At 38.8% G+C, this 17,759-nt stretch overlaps 1 protein-coding gene and 1 pseudogene across 3 annotated transcripts in view; both read left to right on the forward strand.

The window, feature by feature from the left end:
- Positions 1 to 4,796, forward strand: part of LOC131396603 (bridging integrator 2-like) — a 66,250-nt pseudogene extending 61,454 nt beyond the window's left edge.
- The window catches only part of NKAIN3 (sodium/potassium transporting ATPase interacting 3), a 605,922-nt gene that overhangs the window by 561,437 nt on the left and 26,726 nt on the right, over positions 1 to 17,759 (forward strand). For all 3 annotated transcript variants that reach the window (XM_058528768.1, XM_058528770.1, XM_058528769.1), the window contains exon 5: positions 10,829 to 10,889. In XM_058528768.1, the coding sequence (XP_058384751.1) occupies positions 10,829 to 10,889 (61 nt within the window). The remainder of the gene's footprint in view (positions 1 to 10,828; positions 10,890 to 17,759) is intronic.

Below are 17,759 nucleotides of genomic sequence, written 5' to 3' on the forward strand. Positions count from 1 at the left end.
AAAGTGACATTAGCAAGAGGGCTGAAAGGCTGAGAGGACTTGGGCAAGCAGAGATGTGAGAACGGGTTAGGGGTCCTGGGCAAGCAAAGAATGGGGTGTGTTCAGGGAATTGGAGCACAGGCTCACGGCAGAGAATAGTGGAGGATAAGCCTTGAAAGCCAGGTGGAGGCAGGATTATAGAGGGCTTAGAAACAGATAAAAAGTAATCGTGTGCTTGGACTGGCAAACTAACCTTTGTTCTCCATTACCCCAAATTGTGAATCATGATTTAGGGAAGAGATTCTTCCCATTGGAATACAAACATGTTGTAGTAATACCCACCTAAAAAAAAACTAAAACAAAAAACCTCATTGACCCCACGTCTTTCTTCAGCTACTATCCCTTTTTTGTTGGCAAAACTCCTTGATACAACTGTTGACATCCTATTTTCTCTTTAACCTATTCTGATCAGATTTTTGCACCACCATCCACCAAAACAACTCCCACCAAGGTCACCCATGTCCTCCATGTGGCTCATTGTCGTTGACCATCAGAGGCTTTGACACAGCTGACTACCCTCGCTTTCTTGTATCACTCTACCTCTCTGGTCAGCCTTTTCAATCTCTTTTGCTGGTTTCTTGACTTCTCCGCCACCCCTAGATGTCATAATGTTCCAGAACTTCATTCTTGGACCCCTTCTCTGACTTTACTCACTTCCTTAGTGATCTAATCCAGTCATAGCTTCAAATACCATCCATAGATACACTGATGACCTCCAAATTTTTCATTGCTCTATACCTGAGCAATTTCTCAGGGTTGCTTTTTCAGCAAACAACCTTTAGGAACGAGGTAACTTTTCCCCCATCCTGCTCCCGACAAAGAGTAGGCTTGCTTCGCCTTGCTATAACAGTAGCTCCATGTTCCTCTTATAACACAACCCACATGTGTGCAGGGTCAATCATGGCCCAAGGGGCAAGGGGAATGCAGCAAAGAGATATGAAGTTTATGCTGGCTGCTGTGCTGTGAGTAATAAAGTCCTTTGTCCCTGACTCAACATCCATGAAACGGTAACAGGCTAACTTGTTAGCTTATAAGTAGAATAAAACCCCAAACCCTGCACCGTTCTTGACATTAGGTAGCTATGCTTTCTTTTATAAGTAACTCAACACCTTAACCCAAATAAATTACACAGAGAAGCTTTCTACTCACAGGTGTTCAACTTAATGCCTTTCATAGGGAGAAGGCTCTGCACAGAGCAAAGTGTGTCAGCCACTGTCTGCTTCCCACAGGCAGTTTGGCCATGACTTTAATAGAGCCATTTAGGACTTAAGGAAAAATCCACTAACAAAGAGCATTTTAGAACCAGGTGTTAAATAAACTTCTGTCATTCCGTAAGGATTCGCTTAAGATTTAAGGCTTAAATGTTGGTGTGAACACTGGAAAATTTAGGAAAGCAGTTGGGGAGACATTTTTGCTCAAGGATCCTTTAGGCTTACCTCAAACTCACAAATCCTCTCACCCTGAGGCTAGGCTTGTGCAAGCTCTCCTCTCTAAGTGCCTTCAATGAGCTTTTCCTATCCATCTATTTCACCTAAAAGTGATCCCTTAAGACACTCATGCTTTTAGAGATGACTCATGGCTTTGATTCATTCTTACTAAGATCCACAACTAGTAGGACACATAGCAAATTGTTGACATCCCAGTGTCTGCGTGTGTGAAACTTAATCCTGTCAATCCTTATACAAGGCCTGCAGGCCAAAACAAATCAGTCTCCTATACACATCCTACTTGCAAAAACTAGTCAATCCTTTACACAAAAAGTGGTTGGAATCTAGCCTTATGTCATTTGCATTCATTTAATATATCAAAAAAAATAGAATTTATGCAGTCAGAATTTATAATACAGAGGAGAAAATCATTTAAATGTTATGGAGATGGATGGCTTTCATGGAAGAGAATAAAGGTGTCTTTAAAATGAATAACTCTTTCAAAGCTTTATTAAAAGCAGAAGTAATCAGGATTATTATCCTAATGTTATTTACTTTGTGTTTCTTTGCTATTGGCAAGAATGCATTTTATTCCATTTCTTGGAGATCAGCAGAATGCCACAGGGACTATTTCCACTCATATTCTGGGAAACCAAGAACTACTCAACAGTCAGCCATCTACAAATTGGTGATTAACAAGATGTCTAGACAGGTTCTCATGAGAATAACATTATTAATTAAATGGCAGTTTGGTTAATCACAATAGCAAAAGTAATTTTTGGAATAAATATTTTATTAGTATGCCCATCAATAAAGCAAAAGTAAAAGGATATATTTTAATTAATTCATTTGCTGTAATATTGAGATTATGGCTGGCAAATTCTGTTTAAGGGCCTGGAGGATGATCTAATATTTCTGGTATGGCATGTCTTTATCTTACTGTTTTCAACTAATGGTATTGTATATTTCAATTACCTAGTCAAAATTCCTTTCTTGTCTTCTATCAAGATATTATTAAGGCCCATTAGTGAACAATTGGATCTGACAAATTTTCTGTTGTTAAACATTGCTCTGTTCTTTTAAAATTGAGTGTTCTAAAGTTTCATTAGTTAAAAAAAAGAAATTAACTGAATAGGGAAGGATAGTGTGCTGCCACTATAACTAAAAACCTGATCCTACTTTCTGTCAGTCAAAAGACTCATTTGGAAAAGGATAAATATGTTGACCAGTTCTCTTCAGTACATAGACATAGAATCTTGTTAGAAAACACAGATAACCGAATGTTTTTAGCATAATACGAGGCTCTGAAACTACAAGGAGAAAATCCAAGATTAAGAAAAGTAGGTAAAAACATATTTCTGAAAAAATTATTCAAATGAGGTTGCTCTCTTTTGCCTTTATAAAAGAAAAGCTACGATAGCTTCCAGGTTGGTGAACACTTCAAGATTCGGGGAGAGTGGCGTGCTCGGAGAGGGCAAGGACGCTCTGCGCCCCTTCCCCATACCTAGCCCCGTGGATCTCTTCCATCTGGCCATTCCTGAGTTATATCCTTTTATATTAAACCAGTAATCCAGCATAAGGCTACAAGCTATACAAGGACCTGAAGAGATTTCTTAGTGCAGTGAAAGTGATGCGAGGAATGTTCTACCTGTAGAAGATCTACAGTAACGAGTGGTACAGTCATGAGGAGTTGAAGGCCATCATAGGGAATAATGATCTTCTTTGGGAAGACTATAAAAAGAAACTAGCTGACTAGGCTTTGAGGACCAAGGAATACTATGTAGCCCAGTTCAGCGATACTAAGGAAAGAATCGCCAAATGGTGTTGAAAACTTGTGGACTATGACAGTGCCCAGCACCACCTGGAAGCAGTGCAGAATGCCAAGAAGAAAGACGAAGCCAATACTGCCAAAGTGGAGGAAGACTTCAACAAAGCCGAGATTGTGTTTGAAGATCTGAACCAGGAACTACTAGAGGAGCTGCCTATTCTTTGTAATAGTCCTATTGGCTGTTATGTGGCCATCTTCCAAAACATTTTCAACTTGAGGGATGACATACAGGGAGATGAGCAATCTCTATGAGGTGACGAGCAAATTGGAGAAGCAACATTCCAACAATGTCTTTGTGGTGAAGGGACTATCAAGGTGCAGCAGATGCTCTTAGTCATCGCTCCCCCAGTTTGAACATCTGTGGTCTCCAGGCCTCTTACTTCACCTACCAGAGTGAGAGGTAATCCATCTGGGCAAGTGAAGAAGAGCTAGAACCTGATCCAGTCCAGGGAAAAGACCACTCTGAGATCAAAGAGGAGCCCTTAAAAGATAAGGAAATAGAGGAGGAAGAGGCTGAAGCAAGCTCCTCTGAGGAGGAAGAACTTCTGCCACCCTGCAATGCCCCAACCCAGGCCCAGCCCTCTCCCATCATTGAGGGTGGTGAGTCCCAGGAAGGAGTCCTCTCTTGCTTCCCAGCTCCGTCACCAGGCAGAGCAACGATCCCTTGAGAGCAGGCTTCATCTCTCCCAGAAGTAGTTCTCCAAACCTGCACCTCAAGATCTGAACAACCAAAGAAGAGAGCTTCTATCCAGAGGCCCTCAGTACCCCCTAATAGGCCTCCTCCACCCAGGCCACTCCCAGCTCCAGGCCCTCCTCCGTGAACATACCCTCCTGCCCTATGGCCTTTGATCAGGGTTCACCCACCAACCCCCGGGCCTTCTCACAGGCTGGGACTCCAAGTCTTAGGGCCTCCTTAGAGGCTTCTCCTGATCCACAGCCACCAGAGAAACCAGTAAGAAGTCCTGAAACCAGAAAAAAGGAAAAAATGACAGTCTGAAACCAGAAGAACTTTGTACTTCCCCTACCTTGACGATCTTTCAGGATTTTTTGAGTCTGGCAAGGCAAAGAAGACAGAAGACAAAAAGGAGAACAAGGGACCAGCCTGGTGGCATAGTGGTTAAGTCTGGCACACTCTGTCTGGGCGGCCTGGGTTCGCAGGTTCGGATCCCAGGCACAGACCTACACCATTCATCAAGCATACTGTGGCAGTGACCCACATACAAAATAGAGGAAGATTGGCAACAGGTGTTAGCTCAGGGCCAACCTTCCTCACCAAAAAAAAAAAAGAGAGAGAGAACATTAAGCTAATCTCAGCTGACTACCCTGAGAGCCAAGGTCTTCAGCTTCAGGTCTCTGAGTTTCCAGAAGAGAGCAATGTCATAGCACCTGAGCCTCAAGAAGAGATATCTACAATCCAAAATTCACAACTCAGAAGAGGATCTGCTAAGACCTCCCCTTACACACACCTCTCCAGAGAAGCTCCTCAGCTAGAGGGTATATAGGTCAGAGGGCGTTAAGACCCAGCATTCATTTCTAGGTTCTCAAAGAGTATGAATGCTGGTGGTCTCTAAAGACCTAGCATTAATAGAGGTTGAGGAGCAGACTTAAGGGAGGCGAAAAGGGAGGAAGGATTGAGAGAAGACTCTGTTATTCTCAAGAAATATTTAATTCAGGTTTTAGCAATGTTAGAATAATAAAACTTTATATATTAATTAAAATGGGGCTAAAATGACTATCAAAAGCAAAAGCGTATGTAGACACAGATGCTAACCTATACAGATACATAATCACACATACTCAGAGGAGAGTGAACAAATCTTTGACTTACCACTAGTTTTGCAAGACTTAAAGCAAAAGAGCAGATTTTCAGATTTTCAATAAGGTATTATTCTGACTGTAAAAAAAAAAAAGTACATCTATGATCATCTTCCTATGCCTTCCGTCTAATTTTCTCAATGTTTTGTCCTAACTCCAAACCTCTCCCTAAATTTCAACTGCACCTACACAAATGACGAAATCAGGACTATAAAACTTGCATTTATTTTTCAGTGTTAGTCATCTGGTCAGTGCCTTTCTGTTTAGCCTGGAAGGGAACTTGCATTAGAATCATTAAAAAGTTTCCTGCAGAAAACAAAGTTTTATTTTATATTATAAAGATTCCTTAGAGGGTACTTAGATTTGTACCTTTAAATGTGTAAATATGTAACAAAGCAATTTATGGTTCAGCCATTAACAGTTAATATTTTCCAGGCCTCTTATAATAACTGGAAGGCAAACCAAAGGTGGGTGGGGTAGACTTAGTTTTTGGTCAAAATTTCTCTATAAAGATGGGATTTTTTTTCAACCCCATCAAATTAGCTCTACATATTAATATGTGAGAACAATGCTTCAGCATTGAGTTCACTGAGTTTGCTCTCAGTGGGCCCTCTCATCAATCCTCTGGCCTTTCTTCCAGTAAATGCCAATGAACCAAACAGTAAATGCAGATGGACCCAGCATGCCAAATTGAATGAGCTAATGTTAGAAGACACTAAAGTATGTTCCCTGTCAAAGAGGCTAATAGTATGCCAATATAAACTTTAGACATCATTGTCATCTCAAAATATATCAATGAATACAAAATAATAATTTATCTTACTTTAAATCAACATAAAGGTGTAGGTAGAGTGTCATATTTTTTCTAAAGAAGTATAGTCTATTAGGAAAGTAGAAAAATAATATTCTTTGTAGTATTCAGCTATCAAGAAGGGCTTAGCTTTACACTAAATACAACCTATAACACTCAATCAAAACATTTTTATTTATCATCTATATAGATGAAAAATAATGATTTGCAAGATTTGTTACCTGAGCTTGCTGTGGAGGAAAAATTATTGGAATACAAAAATTATCAAGCAACTATGGGCTAACTATTCAATAATTGACTTCCAAGATAAAATACGCAATGTAGCATCTAAATTTCTGTCTTTAAGCAAAGTAACAAAACTAGTTCAGAAATTTTTCAGTTATAATATGATTCATCCATTCTGCTACTAGCCTTTTTCTTGCAGTGAGGCTGGAGGAAAACCAAACTATCAGTCGTCTTGGTCACACTGGATAGGAGGAGACGCTTGATCTGGGTTTGGCTGTCACTTGGTCTAGCTCTTTAGGGTTCAAAAGAAATCTGATCTATGTTTATGTCACTAGAACTCCTGTCACCTGAACTCACTGAACTGTTTTTTAAGCAAAAGTGTCATCTTCAAAGTAAGTTCTCCAGAGTAGGGCATATTCATCCAAAGAGGTACATAAAATAATCCAAAGTAGAACATATGTATTGAAATGAGTGAACAAAATAATCCATGGGAGCGTGGGAAGAAAATATTACTTCTATTTCTATTTATTTTTATCTAAAAACCTAAGAAAAATTGGCCTTTAACAACGTCTCACATGTGATTTAACAGTGTGGCCTCGCTAAGACTACATGTCAGAAAGTCGCATGTGTTACCAAGGTACTAGCAACATCCCGTGGGGGAGCAGGAGCTCCAATGTGTGATGGAATTAATGGTGACATGCATATTGAGTGTACTGGGAATAATTATAATCTCTGTGTGCTGGGGTAAGTACATTTACAGATTACATTGCCTGTTTTTAAGAAAACTAATGCTCACAAGATGGTTATATGGCTTCAAACTTTTTCCTGCAAGAATCCGTGGATTGAAGATAAAACCAATTATGAACACATGCATGGAAAAAACTTTTTAAATGGCAGAGCTGACATGTAGCTTCCTCCTAGTATAAGCTCTCTGTCATTTACAATATGAAATAAAAGCAATGATGATTTAATCGAATTGAAAAGACAATACCCACAAAATTTAAATTGTCAAGGAAACTATTTGAAATAAGTGCTGCTTAAAATAATTATGTTCTGCTCGTAGATACATATTTATAGTAAAAGTGTAAAAATATGGACTAGCTTTACAAACACCAAATTAATGATAGTAGTTTTCTCCCCAATATCAAAAGATGGCATTTCCTGAGAGGAATGGATTGATATGCAACACGAATTCTCAAAGTTTCCTTTCAAGTCACTTTTTTTAAATTAGTATGCTATGATTGTACCGCATACATTAAAACCTGTCATTTCCTCAATGTCACTTCTCCTTCTCTACTGTGGCCTAACTTGTGCAGCAAGCCTACTGAGAACCTAAAACACAAGTACACAGATGTGATAGGCAGAATAATGGTCCCCCAAAGATGCCCATGCCCTAATTTCCAGAGGGAAATGAATTAAGGTTGCAGATGGAATTAAAGTTGCTAATCAGATGACCTTAAATTGACGAGATTATGCTGGATTATTCAAGTGGGTCCGATGTAATCACAAGGGTCCCTAAAAGTGGAACAAGATGGCAGAAGAGGGAGAACCAGAGTCACGGCCGCCTGTGGACTGCTGGCCTGGAAGATGGGAAAATGGGGTCACAAGTCAAGGAATGCACTCATTTCTAGAAGCTGAAAAAGGCAAGGAAACAAATTTTCCAGAAGGAATGCAGCCATGCTGACACCTTGATTTTAGCCCAAAGAGACCCATTTCGGACTTCTGACCTCCAGAACTATAAAATAATAAATTTGCATTATTTTAATCCACTACCTTTGTAGTAATTTGTTACAGCAGCGATAGAAAATTAATACCAGATAGTTCTCAATTTACTCACACATACATATGTACATATTGCTAAGGGAGAGCTCGTCAAGAAACTGGAAAGTTATTTGTTGGAAGATGCTTTCCAATGTATGGATTACTAAGACAATGAATTATGAAGCCACTACAGTTATGAAGCCACCACTATCACTTGCTGACATAAAGAAAAAAAATTGTAACAAATAGAGCAAAGGCTTATTATTTGTACTCCATAAGACCTCACACAAATTAATGAAAACAACATTAAATTAACAAATGGGCAAAAGACTTCTGCAGATAATTCAGAAAATAAAAAATATAAATGGCTAATAAAACATGAAAATGTTTCAGATGAAATAAAACCATTTCAAATTAAATAAATGAGGAGATGTCATTTTGTCTATTATATTGGCATGTATTTTTTAAATGAAAAGTCCTATGCTACTAAGGATATGATAAAGCAAGCATTGTCATTCACTGCTGTAGTAGGATAAAAGATGATACAAATCTTTTGAAGAGCAATTTTAAAATGTATGAAAAAGGCATGTAAATACTTACGGCACTTCTGGGAATCAGATCATCCAAAATATAAGAAAAGCATGAATATTAATAAAGGAATTTATAATATGACAACTTTGAAAACAACTTTCAATAATAGATTGCTTAAATGCATTTCAGTTGTTTGTTAGGCAAATTTATGCAGTTATTAATAATTAAGCTTATGAAAAGTATTGACTTGGGTCATAAGAGTATAACTATGGCATATAGCAACTACAAGAAAAAGGACTAGAAGAAAATCCATTAGGAAGTTCTTAGTTATGGGATCATAGCCCATTTCTTTCTTCTGTATGCGAATAGTTTATTAAATGAACTGGACTTGGTAGAACACAATCAAAAGGCAATTTTATTCTTTCTCCCACTGTCCATTCAAGTACACTCTATGGCCTCAGTCTATCTCATCGTTTGGATCACATTTCAGGCAGAACTTGTAGCTCTTTTGGCCGCTTATAGATATTAAAAAGCCCAGTGCAAGCCAGTGCAAACTCTCATCCACTTAAAGACTCTCTCCCTCAGCTTGGGCCTGATTTCAACATGCAGATCTGCAGTGAAGAAGGGACCCATAGCTGCTTTCTCCTCTTCTCACTCCGCTTCTCTCTGCACTCACTAGCTGCTCTTTGGGATGATTCCAGGGATGAGGTAGAAGGACAAATCAGGGGAGAAGAGATAAAGAACAAGGTCTTATGTGGCTGGTTCAGTTGTAATCTAGCAGGAAGTACTCTGTGGGTATAACAGATCCCAAATGCAGATACTTCCTTTTGTGGGGTGCTTTTGTGGGTTCTTCAGAAACCCACCCCATCCCTCCTTTAGCATCTTTACCTGCTTCTCTGGATGATCAGCCTCTCTGGCTGGCCACTTAACAATCCTACTCAGCTCTTCCATGCCAAGTGCCAGCATAGTTCTTCTGAGGTCACCTGCCCCTGGCAGCAAGTCTTCTTGGGTGGGGGTCCTACTCTAGAAGGGCACAGCTAGCTCTTTTCAGAAGGCCTTATCTTCTAGGCTAAGGGCACACATAGACATCCTTGTCCTTCCATGCCTACCTAGCCATCTCTTCACATTCTGCCACCAAAAGCCCCTTTAGCCTCAGCCCCTTGCCTTTTGACTTTTCCAAGTGTGAGTCAGGCGCCAAGCCCTTGTGTTCCCCAAATTACAAGAAACATGTCAAGCTCCTCAAGTGGTTCCCTGAACTATGCCCTCATTTGATTTGAGATGAGGAGAGGCTCCCCGTGGGGGAGAGGAGACTTTAGCCCTCTGGCAGCTCTCTCTCTATAAGACCTTCTCACCCCAGGACCTCTCACTTTCTCAAGGACTTCTAAGCCTTAGTCTCAATAGTCTGGAGGTGGATTATGAGTTCAGAGTTTAGGCTTCCAATCGACATGGGCAATCACAAACACCAGGCATATTGTTCTCTGCGTTGGCAACTTCAGCCTTTGACACTGGAACTATCAAAAGAGTTTCCTTCCCAAATGTTATTTTATAAGGAGGCAGGGGGACAGACTTTAATAATGGAGAGAAAGGTAAGAAGATAGACTGCATAACAGCTATTGAGGTATCTATTTTTCATCGAAGTACTTATCAGAGTACTTTTAGAATAGACTAGATTCATTGACAATTTTGTCCTCCAGGAATTGCAGTGTCTCCGGCTCCATAGAGGAGAAATCATCTTCTCAGTATAATAAGGGCAGAAAACAATATGAAAAGCTAGAAAGCCTAGAGTCTAGCAGCTACATTTATTTTTTTAACAGTAGTATCCAAAGTATAAATGATCTCTTATTTTATTTTATGACTAATGACCCGAATGTTTATGCATTTTATTATGATATAGTTAACAAAACAATTTAGTATTTAAATAGAACTTACATTCTCTGAGCATTTTAAATAATTAAGTAAATGATTGGTATTTAATTTATAATTAACATGTTTCGATTCCTGCTGTGGCTATTAAACATTAAAATAGTTGTAGTAACGAGTGCTGTTACAAATTGCTCTATAGATTGTGAAAACTTAAAAATATATGTTCTCAATAATCTGTTGTGATTTTAAAATATAAGAACTCTAAATCCCAAATCAAAATCTAAGTGAAATATCTAGAAATTGATTTTTTTCCCATTCCTATATATTTTTTTTTAGAAAACTATTAAAGCTAAGTAGAAATGAAAAGCCTCTTTAAAACCACAGCTATTATTTAAAACAAGGTTTTTTCTATTACAATTTCATAGACATTACTATGATATATTCTTTATGTCTGTTGGATTATCTAGGCTCTTCAATTATGGACATTTAGCGTCGATTCTTAACGTACGTTTTTTTTCTCCTTTGCAGTTGGTTGGTTTTGTGTGTGCCTGTTATGTGATCAGTGTTTTCATGGAAGAGGAGGACACGTGTAAGTACTGCTGCATCTACCTGTGGGTTTATTTGGGATGAGATATAGCTTCCAAAACTAATCATTGCAGGGCTATAAAATCTTTCATATTTGGAATTTAAAACGATTGAACTTGGCACAGTAAAGTCACAATCAAACGTTTACAAACTAAACTGCACACAAATAAGATGGCACTTAATATTGAAACTCTGAATTCAAGTTGGGTGGGAGGATGCCCAGAGACATGGATGCCTACTGATTGCTGTCGTATCGTGTCTTAATAATTCTTCATCAGAGACCTCAATATTATGCTGAATAGAAGAATAGGCATTGTTTTAGCCATCACATACTTTTATCAATTATAAGTATGCTGGCTGCAGAATTTTGAAATCTGACTAATAGCAATAACATCAATACAACAATACATTATAGCAAGATCTATATGTATATAAACTATATGAAATGCTCTAAGAAAACTAAAAATGACAACCTTCAAGGTGAGATGCAAATAAAAAAGCCAAAAACAAAAAACAAGAGACGCTGAAAATGAATCAATGGATGCCAGAAAGCTAAGTAGTCACAATTTAGCAGAACACTTGGAAAAAAAGACATAGGTGACCTGAAGTTATATGGGTAGAGATTTAGCAACATAGGTCAACAACTGGCGTTTATTGAGTGCCTGCTAATGTATAAGGTACTTCTTGGCACAACTCTGTTATGGGCTCATGAAATATCAAAGAAACTTTAATTTATTAAAAAATTAAATTATTATAGATAAATCACACCCAACCATCCTGGAGGTTTGTTTACGTCATTGCATTTACTGTCTGAGTTTTAAATTTGACTCTTTAACAAAATAAGGGTAAATGTCTAGCTAAGCATTATAGCTTCTTTCTAGAACAGAACTCCAGAAGGGTCTGATGAATGCTTCCCACTAAATAGATGCAGTGCATGAGATATGAACTGGAATCCAGCTGACAATGAGCTCTCATCTCAATTTATTTGACCAAATGGAAGAAATGTTAGACCCTGAGATTAAACTCCTGAGGCAGTGAAAATGTACAAACACACTGCATCATATCTTTTATGCTTGCCTGGGGGTATTTTTTTTAAATGCTAGATGAGTCAGAAAGTTTCTGACATTTCAAAAGTGCAGTTGTAATGACAACACTTCCCACTATGAGGTTAACTTCACGAAGTACACTTTCAAGAGTTCCATTAGTAGTTCTCCAATCTGACAAAGTTGATGTACAGAAAGTCAGCAGCGTGCTTCCTGCTCACAACCAAGACAGGCTGCACAGCCAAAAACCACTGGTTAAGCATGAACGATTTTAACTGGAACTGGGACTTAAAGGAAATTATTAGAAATGAGGCTGATTAAATACTTCAAAAAATTAATACATTGAATGATAAATTTCAGCTGAATCCCTTATGGTACTTTTGAGTAGGTACCGAAAGCATCCTCTTTCCTTTTCTCCTCACTGAACTGGTTGGAGGCTCCCAAAGGATGCTAATGCTCCTTCCTACCTTATTGTGTGAGAAAAAGCAGATTAATCAATAGTCTTCTTTTATCTAATAGAATATAGAAAGGACTTTTCTTTGAGGCTCGTGATTTTAAGCAAAACTGGGAAATGGAAAATGACATGCAAAATAAAAGACTCATCTAGATTGCGTAAACATTTTTTGACCTTCTAGCTGCCTTCTTTTAGAGGAATTAAGTCAGTGTATACAGATTGTATTGCTACTGGCAGATATTGTGGTTCCATTGACTTTGGTGTCTTTAATTAACTTAAGTGTCTCTATAGAAATCTCTGAATCAGCTATTTTAATGTCCATCAATTGGGATTGAAGCAGCTGCTAACAGCCTGTTTTATTAATGGTTTAATTCTAGTGTTTGTTATTAAGGCCATACGTTAAGTTACCGAGAGGCATCTGGATATAGTAGTTGTGTCACCATCAATTCAAATAATACTTAGAGTCAGAAAGAGTCTTGGCTGCTCAAAACAAAGTAGATATGCCCTAGACCAACTTGACATCATAATCTGCTGGAAGAGAGATGACAGTGAAAAGCAATCACAAACCTTTTAGTCTGGTAGTTCTCCAGCGCAAGTAATTTTACATTTTTTATTGAAAGAAGTAGGAATTGAAAGTGCAGTTGTAATTAAATTGTCCCAGTCTTCAGAAGGCAAATGGGAGCAAAAAGAAATGTCTGAAACCAATTGCAATGATCTCATGGACTAGTGCAATTTGTGCCAACACTTAGCTTTTAATGAACTGCCCTTTGGATATGACATTACCAACCCACAGATAAGAAGACATGTCCTTTGAATTGTTTTTCCAAAATTTAAACACAAAATAAGAAAACAATACTGATAGCTTTCCAATTTGTCTAAGTATACTTCTGGAAAGCTTATTCTGAAAGGTAACTGCAAATATATTCTGTAATGTCACAGTATTTTGGCAAATAATATATCATTTATCATTTCGATTCCTATTCTAACTAATGAAAATCTCTGCATTATTCAAAATGCAAAGCTAAGTCTTCTTCTTGGACTGAAAGCTGTCAGCCAGCCTTAAAAATTAATAACCGCTACCCGCTTCTCTCCTCTGCACTGCTTAAGTGGTTCTATGGGACAAACATTTCAGCTGATGGACATTTCTGAAGGGTAACAAATGCTCGAGGAAACATTTATTTCCAACCTCCCATCTTCTTAGTTACCTTTCAGCCTCTTTTGCTAACTATTTCTTATAAAGATCGTGATTGCAGGTCAAAGACAATGAAATAAAAAGCTCACAAAAGGAAGAGTGCCTTTAGGGGAGGTCAATACTTTCCATCATTCGTTCTAATGAAAAAGCCTATTTATATCTCTTTGTTTCATTTTTTATTTCTTTTTTATAATATCTATCACTCTTTATGAACACTTTTGTGGCACCAGGATATTTGGAATCTGTAATCATAAAAACCTGTCAACATCTTGTTTGTGAATCATCTACTGCTGAAAATGAACTTGTGGGCTTGTTACTATCTTGTCAGATTTACTAAAAAGAATGTTTTTAATTCAGGGAAGTGTGGAGGTGAGGCAAAAGATGCTGAAAAATGGTATTAAGTTGAATAAATACTGCCAGACTTTTTCAGAGGATCTGTTGCTGGAACTACTCCTTCTGATATGAGGTTGCCAGTTGCAACTGGGGCATCCCTTTGGGCTCACAGAGGCCCGTCTGGGTTGTCTACATTGAATGGTGGGAGAAAAGTATACATATGGAAACCCTAACCGGTAGTTTTTGAAAAGGAAATGAACCCCTCAGATGTGAGTTCAATATTTTACATTGAAAAACTCAAAATAGCACTTTGTGCAACCATTTGACCCTTGCCAGTATACTTTTGGGGAACATTTCAGTGGAAGGAAGCATGACCATTGGAAAAACATACCATACTTCTACTGTCATTGAGGCTCCTGCAGGCTCGTGTTCGTGTGTATGCCTGTCTGCCCATGAGTTCCTTTTAGGAGGAAAAGGTGATATTACCACAGTAATGATGTCAACTGGAAAAAAAATAACCCTTATCTCCTCCTAAGAATTTACTAGAGATGTTAATGGAAGAGAAACTGATTAGTTTGAATGTTAATTTCCAAGTTTTCTTCCTCCCTTCCTAATGTATGAAGAAGGCTTGAAGAAGCAGAGTGATCCAAAAGTCAGGCACTAGGGGAAGGAGTGAAAGCCACAGATGATAAAAATATCATGAATGATAGAAATAGAAATAGAATAGAAAACCTTTTTTTTGCCTTGTGAGCCTTGTAACATATGGATATTTGAGAACATGGATATATCCAATATATGGATACTTGAGGGTGGAGGGAAAGGAGAATTGTGTGAGAGTCAAAGATGGAGAAATGCATGAGACTCAAGTAAGGAAGATCCTGTAGTCACAGTCTACATTTCAAAGGAGTCACAGTATTTGTCCAATAAGCCATTAGAAATCTACCGGTTCTCAGAGGGTACAAATTTCTTTTGGTAACTATCTGGTGAGTTGCGTGTATCTATCCTCACCACAGCTTAGATTTGGAGCCTAAAGCATTTCTCCTAATTTGCTGAGATGACTCTGTCAAATTACTACAAAATTGCTAGCTAATCCTCCTACTAGAATAGAAGATCTATGAGGGCAAGATCTTTATTTTGTTACCTGATTAAACCCTAGAGCCTAGAAAAATGCCTTGCATATAGGACCCAATAAGGAAATATTTGTTGAATTTATAATGTTAAATAAATTCCATTGGCCCAGCAACTCATTTTTCAAAATGGATTTCAAAACCCTAAGGTTCTCAAATTTGATGAAATGATACTCCCTTATGTTTAGAATTTAATGAGATGCCTCATGCATTTAAAAACATTTATGTTTGGCAAATGGAGATCCTATATCTTTTTAACATAATTGGATGAGTGTTTTTGTAATGTTGAAAGTCAAGATATAAGGAGGTGGATTAAACCTCCACTATCCCACATCAGAGCAAGAGCTTGAGTTTGTCCACTCCTGGACATCGTGGAGGGAACAAGGACTTGGAAGGTAGATGCACTCACAGAGTGAATTCACTGCAAAATATGGCCAAGAGGACAGACCCACATTAAAGAGTCGGGACCAGCAGGGTGGTGATCTTGGCCGGCCCACACACAGGAAGCTTAGGCAGCACAGAATAGGATCCTAGCTACAGTGCTATGGTTCAGAGACAGGATTCTAGTCCTTGGGTAGGTTATCAAGACAGTCTCTCTCAAGAAGAATATCATAAACACCCATATATCCAAACCAGTGAGCCAAGTGGGGACTCTCTATGGGGGCAAGAGAGAAAAGCACTTTTACTAGAACTGGTCTCAAAGCCAGTGCTAAACTCTCAGTGAAGTAGAGCCCAAGCTATTGCCTATCTCACCAAACCAGGACTCCAATAATTCAGCCTGACTAGGGACTATCCACAGCCATATTTTCTACTCTCCTCACTTCCTCATCTCCAGTCGCATCTGTTTTCCTAAGTCCACCAAGCTTCCTCAGAGAAGGTTCCTTCCTCCGTTGACTCACTAACTTATATACATTCTTCAGATCTTGCTTAACTATCTCTTCCCAAATCTGACCATTTCCTTCTCACTCTTCCCAGGCTAGATGATGGCACCTGTGACATATTGTTATATGCTTTCATTGCACACTGTATTTTTTCTTGGTAACATTTAACACAACTCTAATTTTTAAAAGTCATAATATCCCCAGTGCCTAGCCCATTTCCTGACATAATGGACACTCCATACAAAGATAATGAATGATTATTGTATGAATAACTTTCCAAACAAATGGATTCCAAAGGATAGTTGGGATTTCCATTGACAGAGATGGGGGGAAGTTCTTCCTTTTCTGTTCTCTATCTCCATTTATACGAATGATCACCTCTCACGCAAGCTAGAAACTTGGGCGTATTCCTTGACTCTTCCTTCATCTCCCACATCTAATCAGTCAGCAAATGTTCTTTAACGTTCTTCCCAAGGACAAACTCTTCCTCATGCCTCAGTACTCTGAGTATGTCTCTGAACCTGTGCTCAACTCATTCTTTAGTTAACTGCATTCCGTACTTGTAGAGGAGGGGAATCACATCTTACTCACTCCAGGATCCCAAGACCTGGTCCAGTATCTAGAACATCATAGGAAATCAGTGACTATTTGTTGTACAAAATACATAGTAGGGAAAATTCCCCCATGTCTTTACATTATTTCTCATATCTCTTTCCTCACACCTTATGAAAATTTAAATTTCCTACACTACAGAAAAAAATCTGATTAATTCACAGCAAGGTATAAATGGTTTGTGCACTTACATTCCCTGGAAATTTTCATTGGCTACTAATTGTGGCCTGTTCTGACCAAAAGTTGACACCAGCGAGCAGAGAATACCTACACCCCAGAGGGGGTTTTAATTTTCTCTGTTTCAATTTGAAACTGAATGTTAGTAATTATTTAAATGAAGGCAGTCCTAACTCTGCCAATATGTAGCTCTGTGCCCATTAACAAATCGTGTCTCCTTTTAGAGGATCCCAAAAGCACTCTGGACTCTAACATTGCAGCTCTATAGATGATGCCCCTCCAACCACTGTGGCTGTGGGGTTACGTCAAGGTGCAATCAAGTGCATCACATTTTCTTCTTCATTCATTTACAAATGGCAAATATCAGCAGCTGTTTCAAAACATGCTGATCTCTCTGCTCCAGTTCAATAGTCAATGGAGTGTGACACATCAGCCTCACCCCTAACCAAAGCCCTCTACACAAATGCCTGCCCACTTATGGGAGGTGTAATCAGCCCTCCCTACATCCTTGCTTCAGACAAATCGGAGCTCCCAGGTTCTCACCGTTACCAACAGCCCCAAGCTGTGTAGCGTGTCCTTAAGTAGAGAAGGAAGAATGAAGGATCCGCCATCCAGATGGTACAGAATGGAGGAGGAGGGAGTTGGGAACCAGATGTGATTATGAGGGAGCAGAGTAACATAAAAAAATCCACACCCTCATAGCGTCCTAAATGCACAGTGAGATAAAAATGGGCTGTAAGGATTTTATGTGGATCCTTTGCAATGGTTTTATTCTGGTTAGTTAGTGGGAAAATTTAGGAGCCCATGGGGAAGAGCAGCTGACAGCATTCTCACAGGTTCCCCTGTGTTTCCATTTTAATTCTAAATTCAATATCTTATCCCACCCCCACCCCCACCCTTCTCAATCCTCCCACTGCGCTAGTTCTGCCAGCCCCACTGCAGGTACATTGATCCCTCATTTCTGTATGTCTGTCCCTAAGCTGCCCACTGATGGGTGGAGAGAAGCACGTGCCTGCATCCACTGGCCTGATGCAACTTCACAGTGTCGTCTGTGA

Source organism: Diceros bicornis, chromosome 33 (assembly GCF_020826845.1).
Source record: "Diceros bicornis minor isolate mBicDic1 chromosome 33, mDicBic1.mat.cur, whole genome shotgun sequence".
Classification (NCBI taxonomy): Eukaryota; Metazoa; Chordata; class Mammalia; order Perissodactyla; family Rhinocerotidae; genus Diceros; species Diceros bicornis.